This window comes from Channa argus, chromosome 20 (assembly GCF_033026475.1).
Source record: "Channa argus isolate prfri chromosome 20, Channa argus male v1.0, whole genome shotgun sequence".
NCBI classification, from domain to species: Eukaryota; Metazoa; Chordata; class Actinopteri; order Anabantiformes; family Channidae; genus Channa; species Channa argus.
The window spans coordinates 2995240-3012043 of record NC_090216.1 but is presented as its reverse complement, the minus strand read 5'-3'; the positions used below and the strand labels follow the sequence as shown (position 1 = coordinate 3012043).

At 44.3% G+C, this 16804-nt stretch overlaps 1 protein-coding gene across 3 annotated transcripts in view; it reads left to right on the top strand.

Moving 5' to 3' along the window:
• The first annotated feature begins 3666 nt into the window (after nt 1-3666).
• Nucleotides 3667-16804, top strand: part of LOC137105727 (rho GTPase-activating protein 44-like) — a 64739-nt gene continuing 51601 nt past the window's right edge. Inside the window, exon 1 of one of the 3 annotated variants that reach the window (XM_067488275.1) lies at nt 3667-4025. In XM_067488275.1, coding sequence (XP_067344376.1) covers nt 3973-4025 — 53 coding nt within the window. In that variant the 5' untranslated portion in view covers nt 3667-3972. The remainder of the gene's footprint in view (nt 4026-16804) is intronic. The other 2 variants (XM_067488268.1, XM_067488272.1) reach the window with 2 other exon arrangements.

Here is a 16804-nt window from a genome sequence, read left to right as displayed (position 1 = left end):
AAAATGAAAGAGAACAAAGAGTAGAAGACGTGTGAAGTAGCAAAGATTAGTAAGAGTGAAGTGAGGAGGATGTTGAAGAGGATGAAGAGCAGAAAGGCAGTTGGTCCTGATGACATACGTCCTCCACACTTGCATCAAGGATCAGCTCTGAGCCCCTTCTTGTTTGCTCTGGTGATGGACAGGCTGACAGATGAGGTTAGACAGGAATCTCCATGGACTATGATGTTTGCAGATGACATTGTGATTTGTAGTGAGAGCAGGGAGCAGGTGGAGGAAAATCTAGAGAGGTGGAGGTTTGCTCTGGAAAACAGAGGAATGAAGCTTAGCCGCAGTAAGACAGAATACATGTGTGTCAATGAGAGGGACCCTGGTGGAACAGTGAGGTTACAGGGAGCAGAGGTGAAGAAGGTGCAGGACTTTATGTACTTAGGGTCAACGGTTCAGAGCAACGGAGAGTGTGGAAAAGAGGTGAAGAGGCGAGTGCAAGCAGGTTGGAACGGGTGGAGAAAAGTGTCAGGTGTGTTGTGTGATAAAAGAGTATCAGCGAGAATGAAAGGAAAGATGTTCAAGACGGTGGTGAGACCAGAGATGTTGTTCGGCTTAGAGACAGTGGCACTGAAAAAAAGACAGGAGGCAGAGCTGGACGTAGCAGAGCTTAAGATGTTGAGGTTCTATTTGGGAGTGACGAGGATGGACAGGATCAGGAATGAGTACATCAGAGGGACAGCTCATGTTAGATGTTTTGGAGATAAAGTCAGAGAGGCCAGATTGAGGTGGTTTGGACATGTTCAGAGGAGAAACTGTGAATATATCGGTAGAAGGATGCTGAGGTTGGAGCTGCCAGGCAGGAGGTCTAGAGGAAGACCAAAGAGGAGATTTATGGATGTAGGGAGGGAGGACATGAAGTTAGTTGGTGTGAGTGAAGAGGATGCAGAGGACAGAGTTAGATGGAGGCACATGATTCGCTGTGGAGACCCCTGAAAGGGAACAGCCCAAAGGAAAAGAGGAGGAAGAAGTTTTTTTCTCTAATATATCTAAATAAAACCAAAACCTCTATATTTAGAACTATAGAAAATATCTTGCAAAACATAATTTAAACTAGTTTCCCTAAATTCAACAGTTTTCTTTTCTTTTAATTAAAAAGGTTTGTACAGTGTGATATAATATGGTCAAAATTTCTGCCTTAACACAAAATTCACATCTGTCATTATGTTTTCCCATTTTAAAAAGATCCATATTTCGTAAATAGCCTGTTTAACATTTTCTTCTTCTGTTGTATTTCAAATTATCGAACATCGACTCATTAGCGCCGTATGTGGCCGCAGAGTGTAGCGACACAGCACAGACCCAGAACTTCAATTTATTTACTATTTTTTTCCAGCTGCTAAGATGCGTTTGCAGAAGTCTTGTTTTGTAAACATTTTTATACAAAATATCAAAACTGTAACAAATGTCATTAACTGACCCAACACTTTACTGAATTTTAACCAGGATTTGTCCTTTACCTCACATATAAAACAAATCTTGAGAACAGCCTTCTTCCACCTACGGAACATTGGCAAAATTAGGAGCATCCTGTCTCAAAGTGATGCCGGAAAACTTGTCCATGCATTTGTTATTTCTAGATTTGGCTACTGTGATTCCCTACTTTCAGGATGATTCAGGCGACTGACAGCTGGTGCAGCAGCAGATTAAAAGTCAGCGGCCACAGTATTATGGGTCCACATACTACTGACCATGTTTGACAAATCATTCCACTGCAGATCAAACTTCCTGCTACATCCTGCTACACTTGACTGTGACAGCCACTAGGTGATGCTGGTTACCTGCAGGCACTGCAGCACTACATCAGATTGTTAACACTTTATTAGGATAAGGCTCTGAAAATTCATGAAACTATGGTAACATGAAAGTTCAATGATTTCATTTCTCTTCCGATAACGAAGCTGCAGGACGGTAAATTGTCAAGATGTGACTTGTTAAGACACTGGGCCTCACAACAGCTTAAAGCTTTGTTTGGGAGCTGCCTGCACACATCTGTCACATGTTAAAGGAATCACAAAGACATTGCTTTGTTTCTCAACTGTCCCTAATTTCTCCGTTTAAACAACACATTCCAATTTAGAATAACTTAGCTTTGAGGAAAAAATCATCGGTCTTTTGATATTTATTAAAGTTAACTGGTTGGTTAACTGAGCTTAATTCAGGGATTTTGACGTGTTTTGTGAAAAGCCTCTAGAGTTTTTTAAGTTTATTAAACAACCCATTTCTGATAAACATGGACAGATTATGACAAAAAGGGGAAAGACATCGGAAGGACCCCACATTCTTTGATATGGAAAATTAATTTCTAAGTTCCTGTGTTTTTGGTTTGTGGATTTGTAGTCATCAAAAAAAAAATCCATCTCTTTGAGGCCATTTTGGGTCCGCTCAGCTCTGGATCAGCTCTTTGAGCTGTACTTCTATGTCCTTGTTAATCATTTTTAGGTTATATTGCATCTGTTCGTGATTATTGTGCATCTCTTTTTCGACAGATTTGATTTATTTAACATTCTACGGTGTCCCTTTGTGGTCAGTTTTAGAGGCCCTTCATAAACTTCAGCCAGCATTTATGCTACTGCATAGTGTAAAACTCTGTCTGGTTCAGTTTTTCTTTACAAACTACAAGCATCTTCTTCTTCTTCTTCTTTTCCTTTCGGCTGTTCCCTTTCAGGAGTCGCCACAGTGAATCATGTGCCTCCATCTAACCCTGACCTCTGTATCCTCTTCTCTCACACCAACTAACTTCATGTCCTCTCTCACTACATCCATAAATCTCCTCTTTGTTCTTCCTCTAGACCTCCTGCCTGGCAGCTCCAACCTCAGCATCCTTCTACCGATATATTCACAGTTTCTCCTCTGAACATGTCCAAACCACCTCAATCTGGCCTCTCTGACTTTATGTCCAACACATCTAACATGATCTGTCCCTCTGATGTCCTCAGTCCTGATCCTGTCCATCCTCGTCACTCCCAAAGAGAACCTCAACAACTTAAGCTCTGCTACCTCCAGCTCTGCCTCCTGTCTTTTCTTCAGTGCCACTGTCTCTAAGCCGAACAACATCTCTGGTCTCACCACCGTCTTGAACATCTTTCCTTTCATTCTCGCTGATACTCTTTTATCACACAACACCCCTGACACTTTTCTCCACCCGTTCCAACCTGCCTGCACTCGCCTCTTCACCTCTTTTCCACACTCTCCGTTGCTCTGAACCGTTGACCCTAAGTACTTGAAGTCCTGCACCTTCTTCACCTCTGCTCCCTGTAACCTCACCAGCATATAGTCATCAATTTGTTAATCAATAGTTAAACAATTTGTCACTAAATCATATAAATACCTTCATAAAACTGCAAAAATATGTCTAATATATATACATATATATATATATATCTTTGAATTGGTATAATCGGTAAATGACAAAAAATACACAAGTCACATATTTTGCATTTCTGACACTAACTCCATCTAAACATTACTAATAGATAATGTATTATATCCAAAAAGTGTTTAAATGCGTGAAACTCAAATGTAAATAATTTTTCAAATGTGCCATCCCTGATGAAATATTTCTAGAGCCGCCCCTGTATATAATTATCTTTTATACTGCGTGTCCAGCTGGAGCTGCAGAGAACAAGTCCAAGCTAACTACATTTCCCATAGTGCACCGGTGGAAAGTGTCGCGTCGCCAGCGATCTGTCAGCGCTGGCAGAGAGAGAGAAACTGGTCCAGCATCTGTGGAGCGGAGCGGATGACAGAGACACGATGAGCAGGATCTAAGTCCTCCGTGTCCCCCCCCACCGCCATGCACAAAGGGGATCTTTAAAAACTGAACCTCGTCGTGTGCCGGAGACGAGCGCAGAGATCGGACCGGGTTCTATCAATGAGATCTGTGGAGTGGCTCTGCCTGTCGGTGGTAACGCGCACAGACACAAGATGAAGAAGCAGTTCAACCGAATGAGACAGCTCGCCAACCAAACAGTGGGCAGGTAAGAGCTGACACCATTAAACCCGCGATCACGACGCGCAGCTGCGAGCTGCCTGGTTCCGGTTTGCACTCATTCTCTGGCTGCTCAGCTGGTCTGGGTTTTGCACAAAGCCTTAGCTGTCAGTGCAGGTCCCGGTTGCAGGGTGAGCGCTGTGTGATCGAGCTCAGCAGGGAGGAGCGGATCTGCGCAGCGACGAGGAGCGAGCAGACATGGTACCCAGGGCGCCCTGGATGCAGGTAGATGGAGTGTTGAAAAAGCCCGTGGAGCACTTTCAAACAAGACCTATGTACAGATACTTCACGGCCCACGGGTAACTGAGCTTAATCATTTAGAAGAAGAGCTGCAAAGCAACCAAAAAGAGACAACAAGTGGACAACAGGGAGACAAGTGACTAGGCCTCGAAATGTTAGAGAAAGAGACTGAAATTAGCAGAAAGAGCAGCAAAAAAATACACTCAATACTGCAAAAAGGTTTAAGATGAACAAAAATATAAAGACATGTAAAGCAGCAATAAAGAGAGAAGCAAATACGTGCAAAACTGTCAACAGAAGGACAGAAAAATGATAAAAGACACCAAATAATTGCAAAATGTTAATGACTGGAAAGAGACACATAATGGCTACAAAAGACGAACTTGCAAAATGGCCACAAACCTGCAAAATGGCAAAAAAGAGACTGCAAAACAACCACAAGAGATGCAAAACAAAAGAAGAACCTAACATGACCATAAATAGATGCAAAACTGTCATTAAAAGACAAAGCAGCTCCATCAGGTGGAAACTACAATAAAGAGATGCAAAACTACAAAGAGACAAAAACAATGTCAGGGAGGAAAATAACTAGACATGTTTTAAACAAAAATAGAAGAAAAAAAACTACCACAAAAAACGGACACACGAAACACAAATTTGTAGAGACAAAACGTGACGTGAGACAAGACCATAAAAAGATGTAAAATGACTGCACAGAGTCAGAAATACGATAAGAAAAAACAGGTGTAAAAGCAGAATCAAACAGGGCCAACAATCCCGCCCTGGGGAACTCCAGAAAGTTTTATTAATACGTTGTGTGTTTTATGTGGCAAATTTACACGAGGGTCTCCTCTGGTACACGGTGCCATGCCTGGAGACGTCAAACACCCCTGAAGTGTAAAGGACGATAACCACTGAGGAAGCTCCAGGTTAGATTTGAGCATAAAATGACTCGTCGGTTTGTCGTCAAGCCTCGGAAAAGCTGTTTTAATCCTGGAAGTTAAAGTGGAGTCCAAGTTCCGTTTGGTGCTTCACATACTGTGCCCGTCCAACATGGTGACACGTCATGGTGGATGAATGTAGAAGTGATTAATCCCACTAAATCTGCCCGACAGCATGAGGCCTCGGGAGATAGTATGGAAATGTAAGAGTACTTTAGATTAATGAGATCTCTTTGACATCAGCGTGCCTGCGCCTCGCCATGCTGCAGATAAATCTACAGTTTGTTGATGTCTCAGTCGGTGCTCGAGGCTCTCTTCAGATTATTTATTGACCCATTTTGTCTCCCATAGTTGGGAAACCAGCTCCGTGCGCCTTTTGAAAAGAGCAATTGGATCCACGCACTCCTGCTTTTTTGGCTACAGGCGTGTGAAAGTGGGTTTTCTCCCATGGTGTCATGGTTTCTGTGTGCCTTCAGGCGAAACCACACTGTGCACGCAGGAATCCAGTTGAAGAGGTGTAGCTGCAGCTCTCAATAGGTGTTGACAAGTCTTTGTCTCTCCTGTTTGTCCACCCCACCCCTTGCTGCTAACGTCAAAATCAGACATGTCAACACTGCACCCTCTGCAATTAAGATCAAGTGTGTCCAGCCCTTTCTAATTGTTGCGTAACCTTAAAGCAGAGCGATTGTTGTCCATCCTCCAGCTCAGTCAACAATTACAAGCAGCAGAATCAGAAAACAGGTTGATTTGTTGCTGTAAAGCTCCCACGGCCGAGGTGACGTAATCACTCTGTAAGCTGTTTGTTCTGCTCGGCTGATGGCCGCAACTGTTGACGCTGGCGCACGGAGTGGACTTTTGTGTCTTGCACCTTGCTCAGACTGCAGGGCAGAGGCGCTGATACAAATCAATGGAAAAGGTATCACTGCAGCTGAATGCCCAGCAGTGTGGACTTGGCAAAGGTATGAGAAATCCCTGGAGGACATTTAGCCATTGGTTAAAAAGAATAGATACAAAAATTTGCTGGAATTGTGCTTTAATGGAGCTTGAAGGCGCAAAAGCTCGAATGCACTAACACAGATCAAACCAAGCAATTATTTCTAAGAATATAAACATTAAAAATGTGTGTGTGTGTGTGTGTGTGTGCAAGGCCAGGTGCTTGTTTATTTCCTCTCATCTAGCGCAGGGAGGCCGAACACCCCAGTAATGAGTCTCCTAACCTGCTTCCTCAGATGCAGAGCAGCAGGGGCAATTAGTCACGTTTAGAGCGTAGACACTTTTACACCCTGTCTGACTGCTGGACGCACAAGTAACTGCTGATATGTCCCTCGGTGACCTTGGCTGTCTGCATCGCGTTGTTCGTTAAAAGGTTTGGAGACACGAAGACACTTTATTAGTGACCTTGTGTCCTGCAGATTTAAGATACGGTGATTTAAGATCGGGATTCTTCGCCTCTCTGCAGCTTGGCCGGGCGATGCGACGCTGCAGAGCATCGTTTTTGTGACTTTATATTTTTCCCACAACCTTTCAGTCCATCAACTGTCCTTAAAACTCACTTACACACTCTTTTTTTTCCCCCGCTCGTGTGTATTGTGGGAATACAGGTTCGAGCTGCTTTCTCTCTGCCTTCGTGTACCATTAGACTAACAACTGGAGCTTATAAAATGTCCGTCTGTCTTCACAGTGCAGAAAATCAAAACCACACGAGCATCCTCAAACCAATCAAGCATCTCCCTCCAGGATGACATTGCTGCGTTGCTCCAGTTAAGGATATAGGTCAAGAGAGGTTCAGACGCAGTTAAACTCATCTCCAAAAGAGTCAGCCTGCACTGTTAATCCTGCGTAATTCTGCGTAAACTGTGCGACTGAATGAAAACGTGTAACTCTCTTTGCCCTGTGAGCAAAGCGAGGTCATGGCAGGAATGGGCCTAATCCTCTTTGGGCTCCATCGCTTCTTCTGCACAGTATTTATTTTTATTTTTTTAAGCCATCGTCTCATTCACAGGCTTTTTGTTGGCGATAAATGAGAGTCAGCGGCTGCTTGCTTGATTTCATGGGGCGTGTGCACGCACGGAAAAGTCTCTCGGAAAAGACGATCTATTAAAAGAGACGCTGGAAGACAGATTTATCTCCATCCACAGACTTGGAAACAGTGTTCAGGCTGCAGGTGACAAACATGCTGCAAAAACTGTTATCAGCTGTCAGTGCTCAGCGTTGGTGATTGAAGAGAGCTCAGTAAACGTGCATGTTTTTGTTTCACAGCAGCGAGGCAGACATGCTCTTAATGGCGTCATTATTTTGGGTTATTCATTTCATGCATTGTTATTATCCTCTATCATATTCCTGGCTGCAGGACCAAATCTCTGATTGATGGATGAACCTGTCTGTCCCGTGTGATTCCTGTGGGCCTTGAGAATGCGGTTGACGCCGGGGTTTGACTGTTGCTTTCAGTCTCTTTTCAGCACGAGCCGTGGAAGATCTCGTGTAACCAGCCGTGCTTGTTAGTCCGCATTCAGCCTCGTGATACAATAGCTGGAGGGAGGATAATGAGATGAAGCGCCCTGCAGCGCCCTGCAGCGCCCCTGACGTGCCCAACGACCTCCGCAACGGTGTGTGACACAGTTTGATCTGCTGGAGTCTGAAGTGCAACGAGTGTGCAGTTGTCTTTCCGGTTCAGGGTTATTGTCAGTTCCACACGGGTTGGACGCACATACAAGGACATGAAACGTACCACAGAAGAGAGAATGAAGAGAAGGGAGCCCTTTCACAATTAGCAGCAACACTCTGGATGTGAACAAGTTCAGTGTGTTTTCTCCTGTTGTCCACCAACTTGTTGAGTTGACTACAAGTGGCTGAAGCTCCAACGGGCCGGAAGACATTTGGATACAACCACAGCATTCATGCACCATTTCATACTGACTCTCAGTCAGTCAGGTCCCAGTGGACGTCCCTGTTGGCGTGTCCAGCTGTGTGGCCACAGCGCAGTAGTTCGTTATTTTCATCATACTAACGCTGGCATTCTCCCAAAAAAAACTGTAGCGGAGTTTTGCTGCATTACAGTCATGTAAAACACCAATACACTGAATATCACATCCACAAAACGCTGGTGCGTCTTCACATAGAGGCCAAGAGGCCAGGAAATCATTTGAATGCTGTCCTTTTCTAAAGTAATGTATCGTTTTCCAGTAGATTTTGATCATGCGTACGATTAGTCTTCACCTTTTATTTAGTCATTTGGCAGATGTTCAGCGGATTACGAGAGGAGAATAAATGTTTTAACTATGTCAGACGTAAGAGCCAGGTTTGCAGGAATACAGTGTTTGTAGGTGCACAGCCAGTTTTCCGAACATCGGGTGAGTCAGGTAGCTTGTGGTGCTGTTGAGTTGATCTCTCTGCAGGTGGGAGTCAGAGCTTTGAACCTGATGCATGTGTCCTTTTTGGTTAATCAGAAACCAGAGGGGCTGCTGTGTTTCGGGCCACATGAGGAGTTTGGATTGTGTCTGCGCGAGGAGAGACAGAGACAGAGCAGAGACATCCAGCCTTTTAGATTCAGCCTCTGTGTCTTTTCCGTCGTCTTGTAATCAAAGTCGTCCCTGACGTCCTGCTGCCTGGACGTCTCCCTGGCCACAGTGCACGCACACACACACACACACACACACACACACACACTTCAGTGTTTGCTGAAAGAAAGCTCCCATCTCGTACAAATTACTCCACAGAGGCAAACATAAATTACTCCGATGTGTCTTTTTGTCCTCTTTGACATTCAGTTTAATTGATAATGAACCCATTTGTCAAACACAACATCCTTAAAATTTGACAATAGACTGTCTTTTTTTAATTTGGAGCCTAATTAGTATTCACAGGGAGGACACTCAAGCAGTGGGAGTATGCTTTCCTAGGAGAGACATGAAATAATATATGTTGGTATTAATAGTCGCCTGGTGTCTGTATGGCTTCCACAAGCTGCTCGGGGTGAGAGGGTAAAGACGAGGAGGACTGTTGCATCTCACCTAGCTGTCGGAATCTTCCTCATTAATCATGATGAAAGCGTGTTAATGAGGAATTAACCTTGCCAGCAGCTCGTCACGGTGATAAAGGTACAGTAGTAGTACACGATTAGTATTTGGAGTCAGGTTTGGCCAATGTGGCGACTTTATGCACATTTTTTCAAGTCACCTTTCATCATTTTTACAGTATTTGAAAGCTCAGATACCTTAGGATTCCCCTTAAGTAGCCGAAGAGCATGAAAAGTGACCACAGATGGCCTGATCCTGAACCTGGAACACCTCGTGGCACCGCGTCCTTCACGGCGTAGGTCACAACAACATGCGCGATGTCCGTGTCGGATGTGACGTTTGATAACGACCACTGTGCTGTTTGGTGCCGTCCTGTTTCTCTGATCCACTTCACTGCTCCATGCAGGAAACTGGTTTCACATTTGCCAGTGTTCCTGCAGAGTGCGAGGCCTTCAGTGCAGAGCTTGTTGGGCTTTTACATTTCAAGGAACAACGCCGAGCATCTACAGTGCAAATTCCACGTCCCCTCACTGGAAGTTCAAGTGTGTCCCCAGGTTGCACCATGTTGTCCTGCACTGTTTGTTAATCAGCCAGTGTGACGTGGTTTGTTTGCAGATTATAAACGTGCACACGTGGCCTTTTTTATAACCAAGTTAATCTTAGAAAGATGCACTGGTGCCTGTAACGGTTTCACCAGAGTTTGAATAACACTAAACACTAAAACATTTGTCACCGTCCTCTGGGTTTTGTCACGTAAACTTGACTTCATGAGAGTGCAGCACCTTCTGATGTGCTGCTTTGACAGCTCTGCCCCGAAGACAATTATCAAAGACAGAGGACATGACGGGGGTCGCTCGTTGGACAGAAACTAGCTTCCTTTAACACAGCCGCTGAGGTATATGCTCATAGAACCAGATCGTGGCTTCATAATGCTGTTAATCAGCAGCAGAGTTGGGGTTAAAGGAGGAACAGAATCTCTGCTGGGACGTCGTTGCGGAGTGTTTTTTAAAACCACTGGCGTGTGATGACGGAAATGCTGCTGAACCACCGAGGAGCCGACAGACAGATGTCCGTCCTGTTCTGCTGTGCTGTGGCTGCTCCTGACAGCATGACATTTAGAGAATTAATTAGCTTCCTTACAAAATAAAAGTGGGCTTCACACGTCTTATCGTTTATTGCTCTTGTGCTCTTGTCTCCGTGAACTGTTGTTTGAGGCTACGCTGAACCCGATGACACTGCTGCTCTCTTTATAACGCTTCTGTCTATAACAGTTTACTTTGCCAGCACTTTAATGACGGTCGTGAGAAACGTCTCAACTGCTGTGATTCTAACTCCTTGGCTGGTGTTGACTCACAGACCCAGTGCGGATTGTAAAACCTGAGTCAAGCCTCTTAGTGGATCCTCTCTGCTGGCTATTAGTTTTGTACTGTGGCGTGTTAATATATTGACGTCGCTTGTAAGAGATTAGATGTATGTACATATTGTGGATTTAGGCTGGAGGACAGATTATGGGAAGACATCTTTTTGGACGTTTTGTTTGCCATCTGTAGTAATTTAGTGGCTGTTTTGGATCGTTTCCAGTTGGTATTCATCATTTTTGCATCTCGTTGTGGTCATTCGGTGTCTTTGGCTGAGCCTCTGGACCACGAGTCCCCCTGACCTCCTTCTATAAGGAGGAATACTGATCTGCTATTCAGTATATAAACACCGCCTTAAATTGACCATTAATTTAGTCTTTTATCTTAATGGGTTATCAGCTGTTCACTGGTTTTGAAATGTGAGGATTTGATGAATTTCACAGTTTTTACACATCATTGTAAACCGAATTTATAACTGGGGTTTGGACTGGAGGGTTTTCAAGGCTGTAACTAAAATTCATCTAAAATACTTAAATAAGTGCTAATAATGTAGGTTCCCACAAAGTGTGAAGCACATTATGTCCTGAAATGGTAACTTTACTTACTTAGTAGCATGCAGCACAAAAAGCAAGCAGGTAGTTCCCCACAAGCTCTGTGTGTATTTGTCCACACGTCGTCCCGTGACACACCCGTTGTTACTGTGGCAACCAGGGTCCCTCAGTTTTGTTGTCGCTGACGTTATCCGCCCAGCTCACGCCACACTCCACCTTTCCTGTGTGTCGACCAGCCGCCACAGCTGAGCTGCTCTGGAAACATTAGCTCAGCTGTCTCGGAGTCCACTTTCTCTTACAAACACAGCCTGAAGCCTCTGAGAACTGTTAAACACCCTCGCATCAAACCGAGCCAGGACAGGAAATGACATCACAGGGCAGGGAACCACACTCCCGTGGGCTCCTGTAGTATGTTTTCATTGTTGCAATAGACACTAATTGGGAGTCTGTTTTGGAAAATGTATTCCACTCAAGTAACCGGCATCCTGATGTCTCACGCTGATGTCTCCTTCACAGCTGTCAGGCTGAGTGCATCCGAGCTGCCAAGTGAGGTCCCGAATAAAACACATCGCGCCAACATCCTGTCACTCCCTGATGCAAACCAGAGTAAACACTTCTAAACCGTGATGGAGTGCAGCTTGAGTCTGTTTCGGAGCTTTTCGAAGCTACGCAAGAGTAAAAGAGACGTGAGGCGGAGATGCAGATGTTCTTAAAACTGGGTGGAAGGACGTTAGCTCCACTGTTTGAGCCAGAGATTTGACCTGTTCAGTCACACGGTCAACTACGGCAGCAGATTTCTGCCGCTGGCTTCAAAATCCCACTCCTCCTCCTCTGGGTCATAACTTCATCAAATTTGATCACACAAACAAGACACATGTGTGACTAACCTTTCCCGAGGACGTTATTATATCAAATGCTGACCACCAACACTGATACAGCTTACCAGGGAAAACGCACCAGGGGTAGGCGACGCTGGTCCTCGAGAGCCCCCGTCATCTCTGGCTGTGTCCGAAACCACCCCCTACTCACTCATTCCCTACTCCCTTTATACTGTTCACTAAGTGGTTCACTCGGTAGTGAGCAGTCCATTGACATTCTGGACACTTACTATCCGTTGTCAGGTTGCGTCATCACTAACAGATGTTTGAGCCGGGGAACTGTAATTTCTCATCTCCAGAACAGGGAGCACTGCACGGTGGGATCGTTAGCAGAAAGAAGGGTACGTGCCACGTACGCTACCTTTAGTGTTGCATTGTGGGATACGTTGGGTGCACTATGTAGAGGACCGATTTACACACTCAACATTTGGACCTAATGGATGATACTTGGAGCAGGTGTGTTCACCCAATCAGAAGCGGGGAGATGCCATCTTTGATTAGGGCGGTGGGGACAAACTGAATCGGTGTCTTTGGTTGCCTCGGTTTGCTTCACACCCATAACAGTTGACCTGTGCACAAGAGAACCACCAACACAAACACCGGGACTAACATTCGGCCTGCAAACATCCTGGTGAGAGGCTTTGATTTTAACCAAACCAAATCCTGCCTTAAAAAGCTGAAGGTGCCTCGTCCTTACTCTCAGTCAGCATAATATGAACCACCAGACTAATGTCAGACGAAGGCAACAAAGGAACTGCTGAAAGTAAAGAAACTGCACTTTATGCACGTCAACCAATTCCATAAAACCACCCTTGGACTGAAGGAATTGCTGCTACTAAACTGCAAACAGGATCAGATAGTTATCTGGACTGTGACTCGTGTCAACTGGACGTCTTTCATCTTAATTGGAAATTCCACAACCAGAATTTGCCTGAGAATCCTCATGTTTTTAGGTTCTTGTAGCATCACAGTAATCAAGTCATCGCTGCCCCTACATCGGTGGACACGCAGCAAAAAGGAGCTGCTGATTGCTAATTCGGCCTACTTTAGTCTGTGCCAAGGGGCCAACATGTCAACTAATATAGGCTGAACTGCAAAGCCCGCTTACACTGCAGCATCGATTTTGTCTGAAGGGGGTCCACAGTGTCAGGCTCTCTCGGAAAGAGCCAGACTCATTCATTTCCCTCGTTAATGGGAACGATTTCATACCCCTCTCTTGTTACTTCCTTTTGCCTCAGCGTATCCGTCTTTCGAGAGAATCCTCGAAGTGAAAGGCGCTGGCTTCATACATGCAGCCTCTCAGCGGAGGGTGATTGAGACAAGCTATTTCTGACAGGGACACGATGCGGCGAGCATTGCTCTCGTTTTCAGCCTTTATTATTTTAACCAAACACAGAGAAAGTGAAAAGGAAAGGGAATCACTGCAAATATGACACAAATTACAGACACATTTCAATGCAAATACATATGTAGGCTTCAGTTTGTAGTTTCTTAGAATATTTTATCTTTATCATAGTTGCAAGAGCTACTCAACTGGGCAAAGTTGGTCTGCTTTTATTCTTCTTCTTCTTATTAAAGGTGAACTATGAGGAAACCCATTCCAAAGCTGATGTGCTAAACATCCTCACTGTATTTTTTTTTAAATCACGTGGATTCCGAGGAACAGCTGACCTGTACCAGGTGTGTGTAGGTGTGACCAGAAAAAGCAGCCCTGCTACTTTCCTCTACTGGTAGTATGTGTGTTTGAACTTTAATGGGAGGTCAAACCCTCTGAGCTCAGGTGTCACTGTCTCTTGGACGAGGGGCACAAGTGAAGAGGACAACTTCACACACAGGGAGGGGTCTTAGGACCAAATGTATTGGTGGCAATAGCACTAGTGTTTTGAAATATTAATGCTAATTGATATTTACAATGTTATTGTCTACAAATATGTATAAACTAGGTATGATATAGAATTTTAACATCCTTCAAATGCATTTAATCCACAACCAAAGGAGCCAAGTTAAAATGGGGAAGTTGCTCACTAAGTTACCTGAGGCAGGTTTATCACTAACTAGTCAACAACCTACTAGCAGACAAAATATGAATATGTATTTCACTTTTCGCTGCCTATTAATTTCTCGTTTAATTGCAATTTAAGTGCTTTGTGTTTGGACATTTGCATTCCCTTAAATTGCAACATAGACTTGACAACAACTTACTGTTCAGACTACGGATGCCGATACCAGTATCAGGCCCTGGGTCCAATCCTCCCTCTGTCTACTTGTACTCGTAAAAGTACCACTTGATACCACGTTAGTCTCTGTAGGTATTCAGTGGTGGAAGAATGTCTGAGTCAGAGCTGATGTAAGGTAATTGATGGGGACAAAAGCAAAGCTCAATACAAACTCTGCTGTGCTAAAGTCTTAAGATCTCAGTCATACTCATGTTTCTCAAGAACATTTTAAAAACCTTTATTATTTGTGACCAACATCGCCGGCAACAACGGTTCCAAAGTATTTTACCTTCATATTGCCGTGTGGATGCGACAGTCCGTGTTGTGCACGTTTCTCTGTCCAGGATCTCACCTTTAATCTGTGCTTTTGTTTCCCTTTTAACTTTGTTGGTTTCAGCAAAAGTTTCCAGTTGCCACCAAACTAAATTTTTTGTTCTTGTGGGATTTTCTTAACTGCAATGGACTGATGAGGATTAGACCGTCCAGCAATCCATACTAGAAGCAAAACAGTTTAGTACTTGTAAAGCTACTCAGTATCAGTAAGTACTAAAAAAGTACTTGTAGTCAGTCTGGGTAGAAGTGGTTTTGGGACATCTCTAGTTCAGCCCTATTTTGTATGAATAACTAATGTGAAAAGTAGGAACTAAATTTTGTCCAAAGGGACAAAGCTGAGTCCTTCAGCACACCGGGAGATTTTCCTCCTGATCTTAACCAGTTGGCTCCAAATGCAGGAGTTAACATGTTGTTGTTGTCAGAGTTTGTGTATGAGAACAGACCCGAAACTAAACCCAGTGACAGGGATTAGGATGAGGGAACTTTATTCTCAAACAAGGGAAAAGACGGAATAACAAATTAAAGCCACTAAACGAGCACAGGCGGTTTAAGCAGAACAAATGAACACAACACATCAACTGAGAAACTAAAGTTGAAACTAGGACAGGAGAACAAAAGTGTCACAGAATAACTCGAAAACCTGATTTTAGGAGGTTTACTGGGGTTAGTGAAACTACGAATCCGAACACGAGTAATGGAGACAAACGGGGGCTAGTTAAACTAAGAGTCCGGGGGGGGGGGGGGGGGGTACAAAAACTCGGGAATGGAATTGACAAAGCTTGTAAACCAAAGGATGGGAGTGGGAATGTAAACTAGGGAGTAACCGGAACACAGGACATCACGAGAGGTGAACTACAAATCATCCAGAGAAAGGGGGAAAAACACCAACCAGATCCTGGGATAAATCCAACATACGAAAACACAGAACGGGACTAGAATAACCAAAAGGGGCTGAGATAACAAAAGATCGTCATCAGAAAGGGGGAAGCTGAGCACAAACAAAACCCTAGCTGGGCAGGTCGCAGGGCAGACCAGAAACAGGTAGAAACTGAAATATGCATTAAGAAAGCAGGTCGGGAACAGATATCAGAAATTTCCAGGTGTGTGAGAATCAGGAACACAACAGCTAATAGCAAAACCAAACATAACACAGAGCTAACTAAGGAACAGTGCACCAACTCTTAGACCGCCAGAGTCCAAATTACACAGGTCCAGGCAACCAGAACGCAGCGTGTTCCATACGGGGGTAAAGACAAGAACCTGGCAGGGAACAGTGGGGACAGCTGAGTCCAGTTACCCAGTGGAACAGCTGTAAACAGTTATGACCGATGGCGAGAGCTGAAGCTGGTGGAACAAACCGGGAACAGCTACAAAATCAAAGTGAGCAGGAAGAACAGGAAGAACAGGAAGAACAGGAAGTGCAGCTGAAGGCCCAGATCATGACAGTTGCAGGTGAATTAATCAAGTGTGACGGAAGCTGAGGGGCTAAAATGTTGTCCTGCTTGCGTTTCCTCACAGTGGTGGAAAGAAGCTAAGTACACGTTTACTTACAGTACTTACATTTAAGTATAACTGCATGTTCCCACCTTCCAAATTTCATGATTTGCTGCTTTTATTATTTCCTAATATATTCTAAAGAACTGAGATACTCTATGAAGAAAAACCATTCACATACATTATTTATTTTGACAATGTTAAATATGTGTCAGGGCAGCACAGGGGATCAGTGGTTAGTGCTGCTGCCCAACAGCTAAAGGTCCACGGTTTGAATCCCAGGCTGACTGTGGCCTCTCTGTGGGGGGTTTGCATGTTGGTGTGGGTTCTGCGGTTCCCTCCCACAGTGCTTCCCAATGGTTGTCTGTCCGTGTGTTGGCCTTGGACCACACCTCTCCTCCCGGTGACCGTAAAACAGGATTAGCCATTACAGATACTGTACATCTTACAGATTACTTTTACATTACTAGTACTTTTTTGAAGGTAAAAGTACCACCACTGTATCCTCATTACAAGCAGGCTGGTTTCTAAATCACTGTTGGAATTTCAAGTTGTTCAGGATTGGCAGAGATGAGAGCCAGCTGCAGTTAATCTTTCAGACGTCTCTGCAGGGCCTCACCTCAGAAACAACAGCAATGCTGTTCAGTCCAAACCACCGCACTTGTACACAATAAAGTGGTATTTTTGGCCAGAAGTGGGTGAACAGATCTAATTGTCCTCATAAAAAATGCTAATGAATTC